This window comes from Setaria italica, chromosome V (assembly GCF_000263155.2).
Source record: "Setaria italica strain Yugu1 chromosome V, Setaria_italica_v2.0, whole genome shotgun sequence".
NCBI lineage: Eukaryota > Viridiplantae > Streptophyta > Magnoliopsida > Poales > Poaceae > Setaria > Setaria italica.
In genome coordinates, this window is record NC_028454.1 from 12,716,491 (window position 1) to 12,741,253 (window position 24,763).

The window sequence follows — 24,763 nt, forward strand, 5'->3', positions numbered from 1 at the left end:
AGGGCAACTAGCACATAGCCAAGCCGCCTCCTCTTCCTCGTCTCCAATTTGATCGGGTCAAACAATCCGCGCCGCGTCATCGTTTACCCGCACGTAGCCATCAGCTCACCCTGATCGGCGACAGCCCACTTGGTCCTGATTCAGGAAACGCACGAGAGCAAGCGTGTCGTGTGGTGGCCTTGAAAGAACGCGTCGTCCGGCCGCACGAGGGGCAGGGTTTTCCGGGCGGACGGGGGAGGGAGGGGAGGACGATCGCCGCGGGAGAGTTCACGATCACACGCCTGCTCTGACTCGGTGCCATCCGGTCAGTTAATTCGGAAAGCGACGGCGAGACGCAGCGCGTGCGGCACCACCAGCGGGGTGGAATGGTCAGGCCGGAGAGAGATGAGATGAGAGACCCCCCGCCAGACGCCACAGCGACCGGTCACTACCACGCGCCGGCAAGGCGGCAGCCCCCGGCGACCTTGCTGGGACACCACGGGGCACGCGGGGCCAACCCGTCGCCGTCGCCGCGGTCGTCGCGGCACGGGGGGGGAGCACCGTCATCCCGCTGACAACGGCAAGCGGCGAGCGACGTCCGGGCTCCGGGAGGTCAACACTATGCGTGGTGTTGCCGAGAACAGGATGTGTTGCCGAGAACTAAAAATGCTTCACAGGTTTCTGAATGACTTCTGACATTAATTTACAATTGTCACGACAACAGCACAGGGGGAGCTTATGCGACACCCAACCGAGATCACCGGCTGTGCAGGGCACCGGGCTACATCTGAGCTCATTTCGCCCGAACCAAGCCCTTCACACCTCTAGGCTCTATCCCTCTCCCCTTGCATAAATAAACACCACAATTATCATCACAACAAGTGAAGCTATCTGAATGGAACCACACAATTGGTCTCCATTACGAACTAATCAACAACAATAAGAAAATACACTAAAAACAACGGCAACAATTCCTCCAAGTTAGCGATGTTAAGCATCATCAGCGCCTGCCCTAGAGCTTCAGGGTCAGCTCCAGGTCGTCCGATCCAGAGTCCTCATGGATCCGCTCGCCTTCCCACGCCCTCACCAGCCCAGCAGCCTGCTGCGCGCCGTTCGTGCTGCTTCCGAAAGCAAACTCGTCGGAGACGGCATCCATCATGTGAACATCAGAGGGTCGTGGCATGCCTGGGATCGCGGGAGAGCATGTGCCGCTTTGCCCCGGCGTGCACATCCTTGATGAGTTGCCACCAACTGAGATAGATTCTTTGAAGACGCTGAACGGATTAGTGGATACTAGGCTGAAGGTAGGGGAATTCGGACTGGTCGATGAGATTTGGATACTGGCAAGCCATGCAGGGTCAGGCGCCATCGACCGACCAGGACTGGGCGGGGTGGAGTTCACTATAGAGGGGCTGTTTGCGCCGTGCCATGGAGGCTGGACAGCTGATTCATCCCAATCTGTCTTCATCCGAGGTGTCCGGGCAGATGGTGAGCTTAGTGGGGGAGTTACTGGAGCACTGATGGAGCCACCATGGATCAACAGTGGTGGTAGAAGCGGGTGCTTCTTTGATGGAGTACCGTTGGACAATGTCTTGAGCCATGGTAGGATAGGGTTGCCATCGATACCATTAGCCATTTCATTAGGAGGGAGGAAGGGAGAAGATGCACCGCTGGGGAATGAAGAGGAAGTAGGGCTCGCATTGTATGATGCCCGTGGACTTAGTTGGTAGGATGAACATGGGCTTGGTGATACGGAGCACCCAATTGCATCCACGCGTTCTTGAGGCTTGCTTCCCTGTGGGAAAAAAGCAAAGACTCGATCAGTTCTAATGCCACACACTAGAAACATTCAACTTGTGCAGAGCAAGATGAATAAAAATAAAATAACAACAGAACCAATCTTCCAGCACTAGCAATAATCCATGAATTTATAATCATCAAGCACGCCCATTGCGTAATATTGGTACAAAAAGGCTCTTAGTCTGTATAGGTCATCAATTGGTTCACACAACAGCATAGTTGAAAATGCCATGGATCAAATACTATCTACCCAGTAGTGGCAAGAACAGTTCAGTGTACAATCACACATGCAACAGCTTGTGCAAGGCTTGCAATGTAAATACTAATGAGTTATGAGAAAAAAAAGGAAAAACTATTCTTCAGTCTTGATTGAAACACATATATGCAGATAGTCATCACTTGCTTACGCTGACCTCTCCATAGATGAAAGAGCATCAACACACGAGTGCCAAGCATCGAAGCAAGCAAGCAATGTTCAACATTTGCCTCAGTACAGTCCATACATAACCAAGTGGCATATGACTTGTGAGCTAGTTCAAAGCAATGGCACGGTGTCATCTTGTTCGTACATACTAGTGGAACCCCAACAACCAATCGAGCAATTCGGAATTCAAACAGATTCAGCATATTGGGCTATTGGCTACTGGTGGCTACTGATCCGAAGCGCTGCTAAACAGGACTGCAGGACCAACAGCGAAATGTTGCATTATCAACACGAACTGTCGGAGCACTAGCAGAATTCGATGCCCCAATCCAAGTCCGCCTTCCAATGACCACTCCACTAACGAGCCCCGGAGAACGAGAATCTAGCACCATCTCCGTCAAAATTTCCAGCGGCGAGAAGGGGGGGGATTCCACGAACGCGTCAACACTCCACCCACCCACCACCCGTGCGCGGTCCAGACTGGCATCCCGCACCTTTTGCCCCCCCTCGCCACGTGCAGAACCCACCCACCCACCAAAAAAAATGGAGAGATAGAACAAAAAAATGGAGGAAAATACCAGCAAGCTAGCTAGCTAGCTAGCCAGCTACACAGTTCACATCGTACATCAAGCGCCACAACCTCACCACCCCCACGGCTCACGCCGGCGTGCGCCGACGAGCTCGCGCGCCAAACCGCAGCGCGGAGGGCGGATCGATGGATGGAGGGGAGATCGGGAGGGAAGGGAACGAATCGGCCGGAGCTGCGGGTGGGGGGACCCGCGGGGAGACGAGATCTGCCGGGCGCGGGGAGCGCGTACCTTGCGGTAGGTGGTGCCGTCGGGCTCGACGACCCATCCGGCCTCGTTGCAGAGCGCCTTGAGCACCTCGTTGTTGTCGCAGTGCTTGGGCAGCTTGTACCCGCCGTGCGCGCGGAGGCCCGCGAAGATCTTGGCGGCGATCGCGCGGCGCCGCCGCTCACGGCGCTTGTTGTTCTCCCGCTCCCTCCACGTGGGCATCCGCCCCGCGCCCGCCACCCCCAGCGCCCCTCCTCCTCCTCCTCCTCCCCCGCCGCTCGCCATGCCGAGCCGAGCTGAGTGATCTCCGCTCGCTGAGGAAGGGAAGGGGACGGGACGAGACTGGCCTGGTCCCCGCCTCGTTGGGGTGGGGAGGAAGCGAGAGGAGCTAGAGAGCGAGGAGCCGAGGAGGGGGGGGAAGCGTGAGGCGAGGCGAGAAGGGATCACACGGAAAGGCAACGCACGCTGGGAGCGAGGGGTGGGTGGGGTGAGGGGAGCAGTGGCGTGAGCCTTGAAAGGCTCCCGGCCCGCGCTGGCGGACGACAAGGCCCCTCGATTTCCGGGGTATCCACGCGCCTGCCACCGGGCGGAGCAGGCTAGCGTGCGGGCGAAGCGAGCGAAGCCGATCCCCGCGGGGGTCTCGTCTCAGGGGCAGAACGGGGAAACCGGGCAGCGGCCACCAGCAGCACACTAGCTAGACTAGACAGCGGCAGCCCACGAAGCGTGTCCCCCCGCCCGGCGCGGCTCGGTCCACGTCGAGCGGCGCTGCACGTGGGCGCCAGTGGGCTGCGGGCCCCACCTGGCGGCCGGAGGCCCCGGGAGATGGGGGTGGTGCCGTGGTGGGACCTTGGTTGGGGTTGGAGTACGAGAGCGAGCATACCCGGCCCGCGGGGCCATAGGACGGGCCCACCGGCGGGAGGGACACGTGAGCGGGCCCACCGTTGCTTTAGGGATCACGCCTTCGTTTTCTTTTCCATTTTTTCAGTTTTATAAAAACACGATTTCCCGTCTTATTTTAGTCCCGTCTCGGCGTGCGGGCAGAAAGAGCGCAGCGGCCGAACGCCTGCGGGCGCGCGAACAGCAGACGCCGGGGAAGGGAGGGAGGGACCCCTCGCGCTGTCGACACGTGGGGAGGTAGGAGTAGCAGCAGGAGGGCGCGTGCGGTGCGGCGGAGGCGGGGCGTGTGGGAACAGGGGCAAGCGACAAGCGAGGTCGTCTCGGATCGGGAACGGCGTGCGCGGCGCGGGGCCGGGGCCGGCCGCCGGGCGGGCGCGGGCGAGTTTTTTCTACGCGCACCCGTCGCGTGGGACGCCAGTCATAAAGCGTACCTGACCTGTATTTTCTATTGCGAATAAATCCGAAGAAAATCTTAGCTTAGACTGGGGCAGTAAGCACACGATTTTTTTTTTTGCAAAATAAAGGTCCCTTCTCACAACTGAAACGATAAACACGAAGTATCATTACGATTTTCTTTATTGGACAACAATGGTGCAAGTATAAGTAGGAATGGATCACATGTGTCCTCCTGGTGCTAGTTGTTTCAAAAAAAAATGGCGTGCTTGGCTGCTACTGCTAGGCCGGGGGACAGGCCCTGGTACGCCTAGCGGTGCTCTGGGGCGGGGCGTACGCACGCACACTGTCGCGGAACAGCGCGGCACTGCTGGTGGTGGCATCTCGCTCGCGTCAGAGCGTCGGTGGGACCCACCCAGTCACCACCCCATCCAGCGCGGGGTGAGTGACGACAGGAGGGGACAGACGCGGTTGCGTTACGGGCGTGCGGTGCGGCGACGGGGGCCGCCGGGCCGGGGCACCGTGCGGGGGCTCGCGGCGGGTCCCGTCGCCATCCCCCTGCCCTGACCCCCTCCTCCTGTCCTCCCTCCGCGGCAGCAGCGCTACCAACATGGCACCACGTGATCACGGAAACCGGAGGCCCCCGTCTCCCTGCGGGCGGGCCCCACCTCGCGTGCTCCCTCCCTCAATCGTCATCCTCTGCGGCTCGGTCCCTGTGGCCCTGGCCTGCCAAGGACGGACAGCGACTGGAGTGCCACTGCTTCACCTGGCTCTGGCTGGGAGACTGACCTGCTGGCTGCTGGTCCGTACCCGGAGACTGGCATTTGTTTTCAAAAAAAAAAAACTGGCACTGCCCTGTGGCTGTGCACGCCACGCCTGCTGCGATCCCTGCGCCTATCGATGTGGAATCATGTGACGCCGTATTTGTGTCACGCCCCTCATGTCGCTGGCCTGGCTTCCCGCCAGGCCACCAGCAGCACAGGCGCCGCAGCGGGCCGCGGGTGGCGGGCGAGAGATGCTCTCGAGCCGCGCGCGGCAACGCCCCTCCCCTCCCCGGCGTACGTGGGGATCGAGCACAGCGCGCACTGATGGGCAGGGCTCGCAGTGGGCCACACGCCCACACGGTAGCAAAGCTGCAAGCAGAAGCAGAGCACGGCCGAGCTCTGGACGCGGCCAAGCCAGACCCCAATGCAGAGGAAACGGATCAGCTCTGCTGATTTGATCTCCTCCTCCCAGCATTTCTGCATTTCTACGGTAACATTTCCTGACCTTCTAGGCCATTTTTGCTAGGGAGGAAATGCAGCACATATGATGAACTCAGAAACTGACTTGAAAACAGACGAAAGCCTGCCGCAAGGCTACAAGTTTCCCTACAAAACAGACGCCGCTACTGACGAACCTACTGTGTACGTACTGTACAAGCCAGAGCAAGCACGGGAGAGACGCGATGGACTGTGCCTGCTGCAGTGGTGCTTGCCTATTTCCCTCCGGTGGCCGTGGCTGGCTCCATGAGAGTGAACCCGAAGAAAAGCCAGGGTCACCTGGAAGCGGGAAACGCAACAAAGATGGATGGCTGCAAGTTTCAACGCAACAAATCGAGGAAACCCATCGGCGCGAGCACGAGGCTCGGGGCCGGGCCATGCTGAATGAGGTCAGCCCCCAAGACGAAACTATAACCAGCTGGGAACGGACGGCCCCGAAAACTGGGGGGAAGAAAGCGAAGCATCGCGTGCCGTCCAAGCTCTCCCGTTTCCCTCCCCTCGTCACGCGGAAACGAACGGGAGCGAGTGACAAAGCAGTCAGGCAGGCGGTCATCCATCCAGTTGGACTCCATCGCCGGCTCCCCGCACCGGTGGTGACCGATCCCAGAAACAAACTGACCAGTCTGAAACGGATCTCAATTCTCAAGGACGGCGGCATACCGGTCGGTGCAGAACTCCACGAGCGCAGAGTCCAGAGCACGCACAGGCCAGTCTGAAACCGAGCTAGTAATGTTCAAAAAAGTCTGAAACCGAGCTGCTGCTCGTCCAGGCACGCCAAGCACTGGTGTTAATAAAAAAAAATAGGGCCTGTTCCAATCGAACCAGTCCAGAAATGCACTCTTGAGTCTTGACTTGAGGAGCCAAAAAAAACATCACGCTGCACTGCTACATACAGAATCCAGGGTTCCACGATACGAGTACGTAGCTCGTAGCAAGTAGGATACGGTGTGAAAGGCATCCACATCTGACATCCACCCGTGATGATCTCGGTTAATAAAGGTGGAAAGTGACGGTGCATTATCCTGGAGAAAGGGCGCGCCCAGCTTTCCGGGGTTTCCTGTTGACGAGTTCCTCCATTTCGGTTTCTAAGATCACGATTCAAATGTTACGATCTTTATCAATAATTTAGCCAATAACTTTTTATTTCTATAATTTAAGTATGACTTGGTTAGATTTGTAATTAAATATACTCTCCAATGATTATAAATATATTCAAATGTTACAATCTTTGACCAACAATTTAGTGTCCATAAGTAGTGTCAATCGTGTCAAGACATCAACTCTATAAATTACACCCCGAACCCATGATTTCTTGACTAGGAGCTGTAATAAATTCTCTCTCCTCTCTTCCCTCTCTTATTCTTCATTAGAGATCGTGTCAACACAATGTCTTACAGGAGACTCAATTTCTCCATATTTTTACATCTCTTTCTGTTAACTCTCTTGTTACCTCAGTTTTATGCCTACATAGCATCATATTTAATGCTGTGAAAACTAGCTAAGGTGGAGGGTTAGAATTGTATAATATAAGGGGACGTTTGGATACCAGGGGCTAAACTTTAGCCCTGTCACATCGGATGTTCGGATACTAATTAGGAGGACTAAATATAAGCTAATTATAAAACTAATTGCAGAACTCCTAGGCTAAATCGCGAGACAAATCTATTAAGCCTAATTAATCCATCATTAGTGAATGGTTACTGTAGCATCACATTGTCAAATCATGGACTAATTAGGCTTAATAGGTTCGTCTTGCGATTTAGCCTACAGGTTGTGTAATCAGTTTTGTAATTAGTCTAGGTTTAATACTCCTAATTAGTATCCAGCATTCGATATGATAGGACTAAAATTTAGTCCCCTCCTCCAAACACCCCTTAAGATAAATGAATGGTCTAAGTCTGATTCAGGAGACTATACCACACCCTGTAAATAGGAACAGATAGAGTACTGTGTACAGGGATAGGACAGGGCGGGGGCTCCATTTGCCAATTGGAGCTGCCGGAGCACGCCGCCGACGGCAGGCGCTGCTCCCGATCTAAAAATTGTTCGGCCAAACCCATTGCCGCCTTTAAGAACACACAGAGCATGACAGTTTTTAAAAAAGAACAAACGTCAAGGTCGTTGATCGTAAGGAATAAAAAGATCGATCGAGGTCGAAATGTCCTTGGCCTTGTTTACTTCACTCCCAACTTCCAACTTTAGCACTATACAAAAAGAAGATTCCCCATTACATCAAACTTGCGGTACATGCATGGAGTACTAAATGTAGATAAAATTAAAAACTAATTGCACAGTTTTGTTGTACTTTGCGAGACGAATCTTTTGAGTCTAATTAGTTAATGTTTGGACAATAATTTACAAATACAAACGAAATGATACAGTGTGCTACAGTGCCGGTACAGTAATTTTGGCACTCCTAATTTTAATATCTAAACAAGGCCTATCAGATAGGTCTAGTGTGACAGTGAAATCGTGCCTTGTCCGGTCCAAGTGACCTGCAGGTGGGTAAAACCACGTCACATGGAAGTCACACTGATGCTGGACTACTGGTGAAATGCTGAACCTTTACCTTCAGTCCGTCAGGCCCCGGGGAATATGCTTCTGCACTGCGCGAGCAGAATCAATCAGTTCCATTTCTGACAAGAAAAGAGTAAAACAAAGGGGGAACATCATATCCTTGTTGCAAAAAAAGAATTCACATCTGGGGAGTTCAGCGAGATAAGATAGGCAGTAGGCGACTAAGGTCTTAGTTCTCAATTTAGGAGTGGTAAAATTGATATTTTGCCATAAATGCGCAACTGTAGCGTTTCGTTTGTATTTGTGAATTATTGTTCAAATAATGACTAATTAGGCTCAAAAGATTCGTCTCGCAAAGTACAACAAAACTGTGCAATTAGTTTTTGATTTCGTCTACATTTAGTACTCCATACATGTACCGCAAGTTTGATGTGATGGAGAATCTTCTTTTTGCATAGTGTCAAAGTTGGGAGTTTGGAGGGAACTAAACATGGCCTAAAGCATGGTAACATTGACTTAGGTAGTGTTTGGTTGCTCGCATGGAAGATGATCCTGTATGGGATGGTTCAGCTGGATGGGTTGATCCTGGATGGGTTGATACAGGTGGGGATGATTCCATCCTGTACCGAGTCGTTCGGTCGATTTTGGCGCCCAGCTCGGTACGGCATCTTCTCGGTATATTCCAAGAATCTGAACCATCTCATCCTGGATGAAGTGGTGCGATTCAACAAACCAAACACTTGGTCGTGCTCAGATCCCGCACCAGTTCATACATGTATCGGTTCATACGAGGAACCAAACACTACCTTAGAGCCTGTTTGGCTCACGAGGACTAAACTTTAGCTCCTGTCACATCGGATGTTTGATACTAATTAGGAGTATTAAATATAGTCTAATTACAAAATTAATTACACAGATGGAGGCTAATTCGTGAGACGAATCTATTAAGTCTAATTAGTCCATGATTTGACAATATGGTGCTACAGTAACCATTTGCTAATGATGGATTAATTAGGCTTAATAGGTTAGTCTCGCGAATTAGCCTAGGGGTTCTACAATTAGTTTTATAATTAGCTCATGTTTAGTCCTAATTAGCATCCGAACATCCAATGTGATAGACTAAAATTTAGCCCTGTATCCAAACAGCCTCTTATGTTGAGCAGCACCATCTGGCCAAGCAAATGATGAACAAGTCATTGCAAATAGGATACACTATCCTCTTTTTATTTTATATATATGCAAAGGGTTATTGGAATACTGCAATTGACACAGTTGCTTCCAATGGAAAGTAACCTTAAACAAGGATTATCATCTCGATGAATGATTGTCAAACATGCGGTGCTTCAGCGATAAGGAACTTGACAAATGTGCATATCAAAATTGAGGGATAAGGGTACCCACGGGTTCCCGCCAATCAGGATACTGGTTAGCCTTTACAGGCGGGCCCGTCCGACCACGCCGTGCTAGCCAAGACATGAAGATACGTGAAGCACGAGCTCGGAGGCCGGGCGAACGGATTCCGCCCAGATATTGCGGGATACTTGTTGTAGTCCGACTCAAATTGCTTTCCATGTAACAACCGACTAGGATTAGATCCTATCCGATTATAACCCTAGGTCGTCAACCTATATAAGGCATCTAGGGATGCCCCCTGAGAGTGCCTCAACTCAACCCAACGCATCTCATACCAGCAATACAATCCATCAAAACATAGGATGTAGGGTATTACTCTCTGAAGGTCCGAACCTATCTAAACCTTACGTCTCTATGTTACCATTCGAGTTCTTGATCTTACAATCTCCACCGCCTACAAATCTACCACCTGGGTAACCCCCTAGTGGACTGCCGATCACTAAATCCGACAGTTGGCGTGCTAGGTAGGATTGATCGTGAGATCCTCCCTAGCGACTCGATAGTATCTCGCCCTGGCGTCATCTTCCTCGAGAGCATGAAGGACTTCCTGGCAAATCCGATCCAGCTCCGCTTTGGGAGCATGCCGGTGTACTTCGACTCCGCCGCCTCCGTCGCCGACTCGGTGTCCACCGCCAGCTCGGCATCCGTCGGACCTAAATCAACGGAGCAAGACCTAATCATAGAGGATCCCGCACATCCTCGCAGCAAACCGCCCACCAACATTCTCCGATCTAATCACGGAGCTAGATCGCATCAACAACACCATTGCTAAGTGCATCAACCTCTCCGAGGTGGCACTACGTCCTGGAAGGTTGGTGCAGTACTCTCCCCGCGCCCCTTTTGGCATCAAGAACACGGCTGCTGTGTTTTCCGAAAAACTCATGCAATCCTTCCAGATCCAATTTGACGACCCATCCGAACCCACCCAATTTCCGGACTGTGGCGAGTTCCAGGTCCGTCTCTTCGCCCTCACCCCAAACCCTATGGCGAGGGTGACGACGGAAGCTCTACGTCACTAGATCAGGGAGTCTTCGCTGCCTCCGTCGACGAACCTCCTCGTGATGGTGAAACTTCCTCCCAGGAGGAAGAGCGCAACGAGAAAAATCGAGACCGCGCCAGACGCCACCAACAGGAATGATTCGAGCAAGTTCCTCAGCCGCCTGCTGCCCTCATGGCGGTTGGTGCGCCTCCCGTCCCACCGGTCCGACCCAACGGCAGCGTCAATGGTGGCTAGGATGACGCAGAAGGTCGGCAGAGGCACCCTAACCCACCACGTGCTTGCAATCTACAGGCCGACTTAGAACATGCCGGTCACGATGTCTTCACCACACCCCAGGCCAACCTGGGGGCTGTTTTTACTGACTTGGAAAATCTTCCAGAATCGGAGCAATTACAGCGGATCCGAGCACGCATCCACGTCGCTAATGCTCAGATCGAGGAAAAGGCCCAGGCCCCAGCATGCTCAAAAAGCCGATCATCACACTCCAGATCTACATCTACCCAGCACTTCCGGAGCCGATATACTAAGCGTAGATCCGATTGCAACCAATCCGATCACAACCGCCGCAGGGGAGGTCGGCTGGAACCCATCCAGGAGGAGGAGGTGGACCAATCCCAAAGCAATACTACTACCCCGACGACGACGACGACTGCCGACCAGATAATCACCACCGTGACAAACCGTCACCGCGATGGGCGAGGAGACGGCGAACACCACGGTTAGCGTGGTCAACAACCTGATCGCGACCTTCGCGACAACCTCCACGACCTCCATGGTGAGCTCAACAACCGTCACCAGGAGCGGGATGTGGCGGAGCTCCACCGGCGTGCCCAGTACAACCGCGACTTCAACTCTCCAGTTGTCGGCAACCAACCAAACCGCGACATGGAGCAAGAGGCCCGCAACCGTCGGGAAGAGGAGCTGCGCTGCCATGACGATTACGACCGTCGCTACGGCGTCCCAGTGATGTCTACAACCCACCCCAGTGTGACAACGGGGCACGTCCCTGGACCCCACCAGTACACTGCCTCATGGAAGATGACGACATGGACATCAACAGGATTGCCACGCCTCAGGGCTGTCCAGTGGCCACACACCTTCAAGCCAGCCATCAATGAGAAGTACGATGATCGCTCTGACCTGAAGATCTGGCTAAGACATACTGCACCGCAGTTCAAGGCTACGCACGGCACCTACCACCAAATGACTGCCTACTTTCCGGTGGTCATGGGAAGTGCAGCTCTCCTATGACTCGAAAACCTCCCACGAGGCTGTATCGACACATGAGGACAGCTCGCCCGAGCCTTCACCCGAAACTATCATGCTACATACACTCGACCTGGAAACACAGAAAAACTCGACCAAGTCCGCCAGCGGAAGAATGAAACTCTCCGCGAGTACGTTAACCATTTCTTCGACAATCGCAACGGGCTTGCCAGCATTGAAGACCGTGACATCATCTGGTACTTCCGCACTGACCTCAAGAACCGCTTGATGTTCCGCACCATGTTCCAAGCCGCTCCCAAGATGGTCGGACACATGATGCAGATCGTCAACCTTCACGCTGACACAGATGAGGCCAAGCACGTCCAATTCCAGGATGGCAAGAATCACCACAATGATGACGACGAACCGCCAACCCATCAAGACCACCAGCACCAACCCCGACCAAAGCCCTGCCGACCTCGGAAGAGGGCCCCTGAGGTCCTCGCCGCCGAAGCCAACTTTGCGAGGCAAACAACATTCTTCCAGGAGGAGTTCGACGATACGTAGAACGTCCCGTGCCCCTTCCACAAGGACGCACGCCACAACCTTCGGGACTGCACGGTCCTCAAGAAAGAGCTCGCCGTCCCGATTGAATACAAGTGGCCTCATCAAAATGACTACCACAAGGAATATAATTGTCATGACAACTGCCGCCGCAACGACCAACACAAGAAGAGCGCATCGTGACCAGCGCAACCCCGACACCAACTAGGGCACCAGCAATGACAACGATGAGTTTCATTGTCCCGAGCGAGAGGTGAACATCATCATCGGCGCCCCTAAGCCTTTTTGCAGCTATCGCAAGCACAAAATGCAAAAGCGGGAAGTGCACTTCATTTGCGTCACACCAGTTCAGTATCTACGCTGGTCGGAGATGCCCATATCCTTCTCCAGGGAAGATCCTTGGGTGCACATCCCGAACCCCGAGTCTTACCTGCTGTTAGTTTGTCCCACCATTGATAGAGTCCTCCTCTCCAAGGTGTTGATCGACAGCGGCAGCGGCCTCAACATCATCTTCACCGAGACCCTGAAGCGCATGAACTTTAACTTTGAGCAGCTCCTTCCCTGCGAAGACCCTTGAAAGAATCTAGAATGTTGACTAGAGGGGGGGTGAATAGTCGAACCGTAAATTTTTACAACTTCAATTAATTTTATCAGCGACTTCCAGAGATTTCCGAAGATTGTTCTAGAAATTCCGAAACTTTCAGAATTTCCAGAGAAATCTCCGAATTCTTCGGAGATTAGAGGATTTGAACTACAACCTTATGAAAAACTTGCTAAGAAGTAAATCGTCGAATATAGGTTATGCAACAGGTTATTCTAGGCCTTTGGCACAAGATAGAACAGTTGAAAACTTGCTAGAAATGTAGATCGAGCACAAACTCTAGAAATATGTTCTATGCTTGAATATGAACAAAATTAAAAACAACAAGCACAAGAGACACAAGGATTTGTTTCCCGAAATTCAGCTTCACACCTTGAAGCCTACGTCTCCGTTGAGGACCCATGAAGGGTGAGATTTTCACTCCTAAGCCACTTTGCTCCCTCTAGCGACCACAAAGATCAAGCTAGAGTCACTTACTCAATCGTCAGGGTAATACAAACTTCCCGTGGGAGCCCACACTCCTTGGATGCTCCACGGGCAACGCCTAGCTGGCTAGGAGCTTCAAGCTCCAAGAGTAACAAAAGCGGAAACACCAGCTTGACGAAGAAAAAAGGTTGTCAAGAGATGAGAAATCGGCTCACTAGCACTCTCTCTTTCCCTTCCCTTGAATCCCTCCTTAAATCCCCATCAAATCTCACCAAGAATGCTAATGGGGAGTGCAGAGGGGAGCTTGAATGCTATTCAGAAGTTCAACACGAAGTTAGGTCAAGAGAGTGACTGTGGGAGGGGGTGAGAGGGTATTTATGCCCCTTCACCCCGAAGCTAGCCATTAGGGGTTAAGTTGTGGAATTTTTCGGAATTTTTTTTTGGAAACTTCTGGAACCTTCGAATTCTTCCGAAAAGCTCTCGACCTCCGGAAACTCTGTAAACTCCGGAAAATTCCGAAACTCTCAAGTTAGCACCAATCTAAGTATCCCCATGTGATGTGCAGGTGCAAAGATGTCTCTCATAGGTTTGTTAGGTCATCTTGAGCACCTTTTTCAATGTAAAGATCAGAGATTACGCATCCCTCTTAATAGTGCGGCATTTCTATACTCAAATTGAAACCGAAAATAAATTTAGTCTTCAAAGTATGTCGTTTATCTATTCATTTCCTTTCGAGTGGTCAATCACAAGTGCTTCATGTCCAATAATCCTTTTAAACCTGCTTATGCACTTGAAAATTTGTTAGATACTTAAGCTTGCATCAGTAATTCACCAAAACCCACTTAAGGGGCCAAGATACTATTCAACGATATAGTACCCGGCAAAAGATCCTATCCTATCGGGAGAGTCGTCCTGCCAGTCATGTTCGGCACCCCCAACAACTACCGCACCAAGCACCTCACCTTCGAGGTTGCCAATTTCAAGGCCTCCTACCATGTCATCTTTGGCAGGCCAATGCTAGCGAGGTTCATGGCGATCCCCAACCAAACCTACCTTATCCTCAAGATGCCAGATCCAAACAGCGTGGTCCCCATCTTCTGTGATGTTGAAACGTCCTACAAGTGCGACACGAAAGTCGTGCAGCTAGCCAAGACCCTGGAGTACTCGACTAATGCCACCATGATGCTCGCCGAGTCCAAGAAGGTAGACCAGAGTCAGCTGACGATCCTAGAGGTGGACCCGACACCTATGACGCTGCAGCCCGACCCGCAAGCCAAGAAGATCTGCCTCGGCTTGGAAGACCCCTCCAAGATGGACCTCATCGGGGCCGGCCTCACCCCCAAATAGGAGGACGCGCTCAGCAGCTTCCTCTAGGACAACTTGGACATATTCACGTGGAAACCATCTTATATGCCCGGTGTCCCACGAGAGTAGGCTGAGCACTCCTTGGAGCTAAGCAAGACAACAAGGCCGGTCAAACAGAAGCTTCGTCGTTTCGCTCAAGATCACAAGAAGGCCATTAAGGTAGAAATAAATAAGCTCTTAGCTGTCGGTTTCATCCGTGAATGTAAGTACCCCGACTGGTTAGCAAATCCAGTCCTTGTAAAAAAGAAGATTGGTGAATGGAGAATATGTATCGACTACACCAATCTCAACAGACACTACCTTAAAGACCCCTTCCCTCTTCCTCGCATCAACCAAGTCATGGACTCCACGACCGGTTGCATCCTGCTGTGCTTCCTCAATTGCTACTCAGGCTATCATCAGATCGCCCTCAACCTCGTCGACCAAGGTAGAACTACATTCATAACGCCCTACGGCATCTACTGCTACAACACCATGACCTTTGGGTTAAAAAATGCCGACGCCACCTACCAGAAGGCAATCCAGGGTTGCCTCAAGAAACAACTCGACAAAATCGTAGAGGCCTACGTCGACGACATAGCTGTCAAGACCAAAGACGAAGAGAACTTCATCACCAACCTTACCCAAACCTTCGATAGTCTCTGGGCCTATCGATGGAAACTCAACTCGGGGAAATGTGTCTTCGGTGTCTCGTCCGGAAAGCTCCTAGGCTTCATGGTCAGCCAACACAGCATCGAAGCCAACCCTGTCAAAGTGGACGCCATTAGGAACCACTACAAGAAAACCTTCTTTCTATGACAAAAATCCTCATAACGGGGCAAATTTTTGTCATATAATATATCATAATATGACGCAAAAGTTTGTAGCGTCATAAAATCAAGACAGTCAGAACTAGTTATGACGACACTATTTTTTTGTCACATAAAGGTACCAAATGTCGTCACAAAATGTAAATCGCTAGGAGCCGGTTGACGACGGCGTTTCTATGATGATATGTGTTGTTTTTATGTGACGGATGTGGAGCGTCACTATTTGTTATTTCAAATATGTGCCCAGCAGCGCGAGCAGGCGGCCCAGCTGCGAGCTAAAATGCAAAAAAGGAGAGCAACTGCTGGAACTGGGAATCGAACCCGAGACATTACAATGGAGTCACGCATGGCTTACCACTAGGCTACTGGCTCAGTTGTGTTTTGTCTTTGCATGGCCAATTTTTATATAACATGATACTGATCAACTGATTTGGGTTGAAGAACACATGAATAGTTGATCTTTCTCTTTTTAATCTAGAATCAAAATCTGTAGCTGGTATTTCTCCATCATACATTATCCAAATTTGATGAGGTTTTGTTCTAAATTTTCCTAAAATCACCATCTTTTCTTTAATGGTGTTCGTTTGTATGTTAATTACTATTTCTTAATTTTTTTCATTTGACATGTTTTCTTCCAACTAAATAGAGAATAGATAAAACATGTTTTTTGCGTAAAAATTGGTAACATAACTTCATATTTTCTAATGTCATGGTAAACATAAGGTTCTATCCAACTTTGAGGTGCATACGAGTTCGAACATGTAAAGTGCTACTTAAATCTCAAAGTTTAACTTGAGTTAGTAGAAACTATGTGAGAGATGTGTCCATTTGTAAACAATATACAGTACAACTTTACTAAAATCTTATAAAACTTTTATGACACGCTTATAGACGTAAAATATGTTGTCATGTCAATTTGTAGAATTTTTTTGACCGAATTTAGATATTATTGTAATTATTATGTGGTAATTTGGAGATAGAAGTTTGAATTGTCCCTAGAATACAATTGAATTATTATATATATCTCCAAGGCATGGGTTATAATTGAACATAGAAGCCTAAATATAATTTTGTGCATTTTTTGAATCTTATAGGAGCACACATAGTTCAACTTGGAATTACTTTTGATAAGAACGTAAAAAATCATTTAAATGATAGAAAATACTAAATCTGTTAAAAAATTCTTGAAACTTCTACATGACAACTTAAATGTTGTCTATTACATGTAAACAAATAATAGGGTATATAAAATAATGATTTTGCAAGTTACTTCAAAGGGTGTATTAATTAGTTAGTTAAAAATAGAAAAATAACTTTTTTGCACAACAAGTGGCAATGTAAATTCACAAATGTCAACAACAGGGTAAAGGTAAGGTTGTGTCCAATTTTGAGGTGTGTACGAGTTCGAATATGTAAAGTGCTACTCAAATCTCAAAGTTTGACTTGAGTTGTGTGAAATAATGTGATAGGTCTATCTATTTTGTGAACAACATACACTCCAATTTTTGTAAAATCTTATGAAACTTTTATGTCAAGCTTATACGTCAATAAATTGATTCTATAGCAATTTTCAGAATTTTCGAAAAAGTTTTAGGTATTATTACCATTATTTTATAATAAGGTTGCAAGTAGAAGTTTGAATTATCCCTAGAAAAAATTTGAATATATCATCTATTTTCAATATATGAGCTATAATAGAACAGAGATACTTAAAATATATTTTTGAAGAATTTTTTAAATATTATTTGAGATACATGTAGTTCAAATTGTAATTACTTTCAATAAACCTGCAAAAAATTATTTAAAATGTTGAAAATAGTAAATGCATTTGAAATTTATTGAAACTTTGACGAGGCAACTTATATGTAGTCTATTGTATATAAAAATATATCAGTGCATATTAGATAATTATTTTTGTGTGTTACTTCACAATGGTGCAATAAAATCAAAAAAGGAAAAGAAAAACATTAAGCAAAGAAGGAATGCAAGATGGCATGTTTCGGCCCAAATGGCCCAATTATCTGCGGCCGTTCATCACCGATCCAATGGCTCTAATTGTGCTCCCATAGTATATATTCCAGTGCCCAAACGCCAAAACCTACCTCGCGCCTCCCTCCCCAGCCACCCCTGCCCCCCCTCCCCAGCCACCTCCCGACGCCTCCCTTTCCCTCTCCCTCACTCAAATCCTATCGAGCGAGAGCCAAGCCGTCGGCCCCAGCTGATCATGTGGACCTCTACTACCCCACCTTGCTAGTCACCACCACCTCCCCCTTTCCCTTCACGCTCCCTGCTCCTCCTTGCTCTTGGAATTCGGACTGTTGCCCGACACCCGGTGCGAATTTCTACCTACAGGTGTTGAGGTGCCTCCCAAAACGCGACTCGGGGAAGCTGCCACCGCCGCCGGTTGGAGGAGGCACTGGGCTGTCGATTCGGAAGGTAGCGGGTCGAGGAGGGTTCCGAGCCGCGCCGTTCGACGCATCGTGCGGGCTCGCGTTCGTGACGGTGGCGGGGGTGCTCATGCTCTAGGGGGCGCAGTAGGTGATGGCCACTGCGCAGTTCGGGGGTATGCAGCCGGCGGATGTGCTAGGGGATCTCGGGGACATCAGCACAGGTTTCTCTTCAGTTAAGAGAACTGTCTCTACTCTTTGATGATTTCCGAGCTCAAAATTTTTTAGTTACCGGCAGGTTGATTGCGATTTCTTATTCTAGTTTATAATAATCTCTCATTCCCTAATCTTTGTAACGACATTTAATCTGCATTTCAGGCTTTCCTGTTGATCTTCTTTTCTGAGCTAGGAGACAGAACGTTCTTCATTGCGGTAAGTACTCGCTAGTCACAACTCACTCCACAAACAAAGTGAGGTTATTCTTATGTAGTCAGATCTATTTACGAACGTTCATTGTCTAAATTGCACTATTGAATATTGATAGAAAGAGAGTGCTTTTATGAAACGAATGAAACATAAATTTAACTTGGTGTCCTGGTACAGACTTTTCCAGTGTCCACCTTGAGCATTCAGAGTTCATCTGATTACACAAGTTTCTGCAGAGCTTGAAGAGCGTATACTACAACATCTAGCTGTTGCCGCTGCAATGGGAAGGGCGTATCATCTTGGAAGAAGGGATGGGCATAGGGGCTGATCTAACTGTTGGACTATTTGTAGCCGTTTCTGGAAGCAAAGAAACATGAAGTATTGTTGTTTTTGAATGATTTGAATGTAATTGCTGAATGATCTAAATTTATTTGCTGGAATCTGAATGCCATTTTGGTTGATGGGTTGATATAATTTGGTATGTATTTTCGGCTGAAACGATCATTGTGATATATGGGCTAAGATTGCATTTGGTGTTCAAGGCCTATTTAGTGGGTGTGGGCTGAAAAATGGCCCAACTGAGTGGCCCAGTTCTAAAATGGGCAATGAATGCTAGGGTATTCATTGTGATGGTTGGTGTATTAGGTGACGAGTTGACCTACCAATATGTGGCAGTTGCAGTCGTCATTAAATTACAACAATATATGACGACACAACAAAACCATCACAAAAGGTCATGACATTTTGTGATGGTTTTCCATATTGTCGTCACAAGGTACATTTAGCGATGGTCGATATATGATGATCTTCATGACGATGGTTTGTTGTCATATCATTCTTTTTCTGACAAATTATGTACTTTCTATGACACTTTCAGTTTGTTATAAAAGCCCAGATTTTTTGTAGTGAACATGGCGCAACCGGCCGGCAAAAAGGACATCATCAAGCTCATAGGCATGATGGCAGCCGTTAGCCGTTTCATCAGCAAGCTCAGTGAAAAGGGACTCCCCTTCTTCAAGCTGCTCAAGAAGGCGGACATTCCTCTCCACTCCTCCCATCTTGACAGCCCCGGCCGACCAAGAAACACTGCAGCTATACATCTCCACGACAACACACGTTGTGAGCCCGGTGCTAGTTGTAGAACGCGAAGAACCCGGCCACGCCCACATGGTGCGAAGGCCAGTATATTACGTTAGCGAGGTCCTAAACGACTCTAAGATCCGCTACACGCAGGTCTAGAAATTACTCTACGCAATCCTGATCACCTCCCGTAAATCGTGTCACTATTTCCAAGTGCACAAGATCTGAGTGGTTTCCTCCTACCCAATCGGCAAAATCCTACACAACAGGGACGTCCACGGCCGAGTCATCAAATGGTTTGTGGAACTCTGGGAATTCAACATCAACTTCTGCCCACGTCAAGCGATCAAGTCCCAGATCCTGGCTGACTTCATCGTTGAGTGGACTAAGAGCCGCCCTCCCTAGAGAGGCCAGAGCACTGGATCATATACTTCGACGGCGCCCTCAACCTTGAAGGGGTCGGCGCTTGGGTCCTCTTCATATCCCCAAAAGGCAAGCAGCTCAAGTACGTTCTCCAGATACATTACAAGGCCACCAACAATGGCGCCGAGTACGAGGCCCTCATACACGGGCTCCGCATTGCCGCCTGGCTCGGCATTAAGCGCATCCTCGCGTTCGGCGACTCCAAGGTTGTCATCGAGCAGGTTAACAACTCCTGAGAATGCACCAAGGAAACCATGGATGCCTACAATGCTGAGGTCCGCAAAGTCAAGGCTCACTTCGACAGCCTCGATTTCCATCACGTCCCTAGGGAACACAACGTCGCCGCCTACGTCCTATCCAAGCTCGGCAGGAAATGCGCCCCAAGTCCCGGTCGGCGTGTTCGTCCAAGACCTACGAAAACTCTCTATCAAGATCCTGGACTCAGACCAAGCTGACAGCAACGCCCAACCTCAAGCCGACCTAATGTCCACCGATGTCCTGATGATCGAGGTGGAGGAAGACTAGCACGCACCCTTGATTGCATTTATCACCGACAACATGTCTCCCGAGGACAAAGCCGAGCATGAAAAACTCACACAATGCAGCACCAACTACGTTGTGATCAGTAAGAAATTGAACAGGAAGGCCGCATCTACTAGCATCCTGATGAAGTGCATCCTCCACAATGAAAGCCTCGAACTCCTCCACGAAATCCACTCAGGTTTGTACGGGGATCACGCCGCCTCGGGTAGCCTGGTTGGGAAAGTGTTCCAATCAGGCTTCTACTTGCCAACCACTATCGCCGATGCAAAAGAGCTTGTCCAGAGGTGTAAAAGATGCCAGTTCTTTTCCAAGCAGCAGCACCTCCCAGCCCAAAACTCTACGCATCATCCCACCATCCTCGCCCTTTGCATGCTTTGGGATGGATATGATCGCACCCTTCAAGACTGCTCCGGGTGAATACACCCACATCTTTATGGCAGTCGACAAATTCACCAAGTGGATTGAGATCAAGGCTGTCACCAGCACAAAGTCAGCCAAAGCCGCCCAGTTTATTAAGGAAATCACCTATTACTTTGGATTCCATAGGATCTGAGTTCTGGGATTTTTGTCAAGACAACCTAATCGACGTGTACTACTCTTCAGTAGCTCACCCACGCTGCAATGGTCAAGTTGATCGTGTGAATGGGATGGTCCTCCACTCCCTCAAGTCTCGCATCTTTGACGGCGTATCCAAATACGCCACCAGGTGGCTCCACGAGTTACCCCATGTCATTTGGGGCCTGCGAACCCAAAAGAGTCAAGCTGCCAGCTATACTCCCTTCTTCCTGGTATACGGCTCCGAGGAAGTGTTGCCAACGGACGTGGCCTTCGGCGCCCCACGGATCCAATACTACGAGGAGGGTGACATCGACAGTCTGGAAGAACACCGCGTGGCGGCTCTTATCCAGCACGGGCGGCACGAGCAGCAGATTCGATGATACCACAACAAGAATGTCTAGGAATGCTCATTCAACGTTGGCGACCTAGTGCTCCGCCAGATCAAGTCCACCAAAGACATGCACAAGCTGTCGGCCCCCTGGGAGGGCCCCTTCATCGTCAAAAAGGTCATACCACCCGGTACATACCGGCTGAAGTGGGTGGACGGCTCATGCGTCCCCAACCCATGGAGCATCTAGTACCTACGATGCTTCTACCCTTAGAATATAAAAGCTATGTACTCTTTCAACTTTCTCATATTGAATAAATAAAACCCCAGAGGTTCTTTGCGTACCTACTACCTTCTCGCTTTCTTAGCCACGCTTTTAATCATGCTCGGGAGTTGTCTGACCTGTTCGAAAGACCACACCCTTGCCTTTACGCTCGGGGGCTTCCCCCACTATGCGTTGACCTCCGAGTCCGAACTTTTTTCCTACCCCTCTCAAGGTTGTGTGACTAACTTGTGTGGACAGCGTCCTAGCATGCGAAACCTAGACAACCTTGCGTTCACCTCCCCTACAAAGATCGAGATCCGGCACTCTGCTTGTGTGGACAGCGTCCTAGCATGCGAAACCTAGACAACCTTGCGTTCACCTCCTCTACAAAGCTCAAGATCCGCTCTCAGCAGAGTGCCGGTCAGGCAAGGCTAGACGCTTAGTGGATACAGGCCTAAGCCACACGGTGTTCTGTCAAACATACCAAGGGAGGGAAGGAGTTTTGCCTTTACATAAGTTAATCAAAAAAATTTCTCACCCCACGGCACATATTGATACATTTTACAGTTTTTTCATTACAGGTCCAGTTCCTTAACTATGTCCTCTACAGCTTGTTGATATTGCTCGGCCAGCTCCGGAAGGTTATCAGCATCATAGTCCTCAGCAACGCCCGTTCCGACACGCTCCACAGCCAGTCGGGGGAAGTGCGTCTTAAGAAGCGCCATGACATTCTTGGCGCACTCCACGACGGTCTCCTTCATCAAGGTCTTCAGCTGACTTGGCACAGTCTTCAGGTGGTCCAGTAGCGGTGTTGGCTCATCAGGGTTGACCTCGGGCTAGATCATGTCCATCATGTAGCCCGCGACCGACTTCAAGTCCTCCAGCCCTGCAATCACCACCTGATCATGCTGAAGATTATGCATTGCCGCAATCAAGCACCGGTCCATATCCTTGCGCAAGTCAGCCTCATAAACAAGTTTTTGTGACATGGCATACTCACAATGCACGGCAATATCATGATCATGCTGGAGTCGGGCGCTGGCTGCTTCGCACTCTTTGAGGTCTCTCTTGAGGCTCTCTTCTTTCTTCTAGGCATCTGCAAAGCAATGAGATTGAAAAATAGGCATTGGTCGCATCTAGAAGATCTGGACTCACAACAAGGATCGAAGCCATTACAATTCAGCATGACGTCGAGGTTGCTCTGGACGTCCTTGGTTATCTGTTTTTGGTCTGCAATCTCCCGATCTTTTTGTTAGATCTGCTCTGCGGTGTCCTCCTTGGCCTTCCTGAGCTTGGCCTCATGGCCTCCTGCGCTCCTGCGCTAGAATTGTCCTGGAAAGTCTCTCTTGTCCTCAGCAGCCTCCTGCGCTAGAATTGTCCTAGAGAAGTCCAGCATGAAGGGATCGTCTTTTTCGTGGGCATTGACGTTGGCCTCATGGCCCACCACCTCAACATCAACCTACGCCTCCCTAGGGTCTTCCTCCATCTGGACCTCGATTTTGGCATCCGTGTCACCGGGTGCAGCAACTACAGCATCTTCGGCAACGTCTTGGCGCAGGGGCGACTGTTGCTCGGGCCTCTCAGGCTTTGTCACTAGGCCACTTTCACCACCGGCTTGAGTAGCAGATGCCAATGCAGCCTCCTGGGGTGCATCAGATGTCCGACCCTCTGCTTGGGTCTCGACACCATCATCCTGCGAGTTTGGCTCGTCCTCGATCACCGCCTTCTTGCTCGGACGGCAGGACACTGAGTTAAAGTGACGCAACATACAGACAAGCTTTCAACAACAAATGACGATGTGAAGACACTTACATCGTGCTCTTCTTCACTTGGAACTTTGGGCAGAGAGGCGCTGGTTGTGGCAGGGTTGGCTCCTTCTGCTTTCCCCCGTGGATTTCTATCTTCAGCTGCTCCTTGACCTTTTCCACGTCGGTCGTGGTCCTCTAAAGGAGCTCGGCTTTCTTCTTCTTGGCGGCCGGGCTGGGCGACTCGAAGTTGTCGCTTGGCACCCCGGATGAGGTCTCCGCAAGGGATGTCGCCGCCATAGTAGGTGCCTTCGGCTTCGTGGCACCCCTCTTCTTCTGCACCGGCTTCTCTACCTCCGGCACTTGGGACTCTACCACCTTGCAAACGGCCTGGCGCGTCTGCCGCCCAGCAGGAGCCGTGCCCTCGGCTTTGAACCCGCTGCTTTGGACAGGCACGTCCTCGTCGGAGACATCGATAGTTGACTCCAACTCCCAATCAATCGCAGCAGGCGGCTGGTCGGTCTCGGTGGTCGGGCGGATTTTGGGTCGCTGCTGCTCGGCCCCTCCGGGAAGTGGCGCCGAACAAAAGAATTCAAACTCTCGGCTCTGGTCAATCAACAGGATCAGTTAGAGAAGGCGCAAAAGCAAAGCAGGAAACCCAAATGATGCAATCAAGATCTTACTAAGTTGGCCGGCCAATTGAGGGAGTACGCCTTGGGGCAGCGCTTGTTCTTGATGACACTACCAAAGAACTCACAGACCCAGCCGGCAATCTCTTCTTGAGTAACCTTTTGTTGTATTTCCCGGGTCGGATCCAGTGGACCTGAATACTCGTACGTCAGGTGGACCCTGTCCTTGATCAGTTGCGTTAACCTTTAGTGAAAATTGATGCTCATAGCTCTAGCTGTGAGCCCACGCTTCTTCAGCTCGGCGATCTCCTTCAACAACTGGTTGACTTGGACCATCTCCTCGGAGGTCGGCTGGTTCGATCATTCCATCCTTGTCACGGGTGCGAATCCGAGGCGAGGCGGCAATCCAGCTTCTGATTGGCAACAAGGCACCATTCCTTGTACCACCCCTAGTTCGAGTCCTTGAGCATCAGATCAAAGTACTCGGCGACCTTCTTAGGCCCCAATGAAAACCCACAGCCACCGATCACCCTCGGTTTCCCCTTGGTCGTCACCACTTTAAGTTGATACAGATATCTCCAAAGATTAAAATACGGGGGATTCCGAGAAATGCTTCGCACAAATGGATGAAAACTGCAATGTCCAATATGGAGTTAGGGTTGAGATGCACTAACTCGATCTTGTTGTAGTCCAGTAGTCCGCAAAAGAAATGCCCGGTCGGGATCCCGAATCCGCGCTCAAAGAATGCCGCAAAGACAACGGCTTCGATCTTATCCTTGGTGGGGAACTGCTGGCCCGTGGTCGCCTTCCACTCAAGGAGGGACTTGGTCCAAACAGGTCGTGGTCGACGAGGGCCTGGATCCGTTCCTCAGTCATCACGGACTTCATCCAGTAGGTGGATGGGTCCGGTGCCTGCTCCGCTGTCATTT

General features: G+C 50.1%; 3 protein-coding genes across 3 annotated transcripts; 2 read left to right on the forward strand and 1 right to left on the reverse strand.

Moving 5' to 3' along the window:
• Positions 1-640: 640 nt before the first annotated feature.
• Positions 641-3,480, reverse strand: LOC101784740 (protein BZR1 homolog 2). The gene is made up of 2 exons (XM_004968505.4): positions 3,022-3,480; positions 641-1,774 (listed from the first exon to the last, which is right to left on the reverse strand). The coding sequence occupies exons 1-2, from the start codon at positions 3,280-3,282 to the stop codon at positions 992-994; spliced, it is 1,044 nt and encodes a 347-aa protein (XP_004968562.1). The 5' UTR covers positions 3,283-3,480; the 3' UTR covers positions 641-991.
• A 14,511-nt stretch (positions 3,481-17,991) lies between these two features.
• Positions 17,992-20,002, forward strand: LOC106804332 (GDT1-like protein 1, chloroplastic). The gene is made up of 3 exons (XM_014805194.1): positions 17,992-18,084; positions 18,216-18,269; positions 19,736-20,002. The coding sequence occupies exons 1-3, from the start codon at positions 17,992-17,994 to the stop codon at positions 20,000-20,002; spliced, it is 414 nt and encodes a 137-aa protein (XP_014660680.1).
• An 18-nt stretch (positions 20,003-20,020) lies between these two features.
• Positions 20,021-21,247, forward strand: LOC106804333. Its single transcript, XM_014805195.1, has 2 exons — positions 20,021-20,150; positions 20,856-21,247. Exons 1-2 carry the CDS (start codon positions 20,021-20,023, stop codon positions 21,245-21,247), a joined length of 522 nt encoding a protein of 173 aa, XP_014660681.1.
• Positions 21,248-24,763: the final 3,516 nt, after the last annotated feature.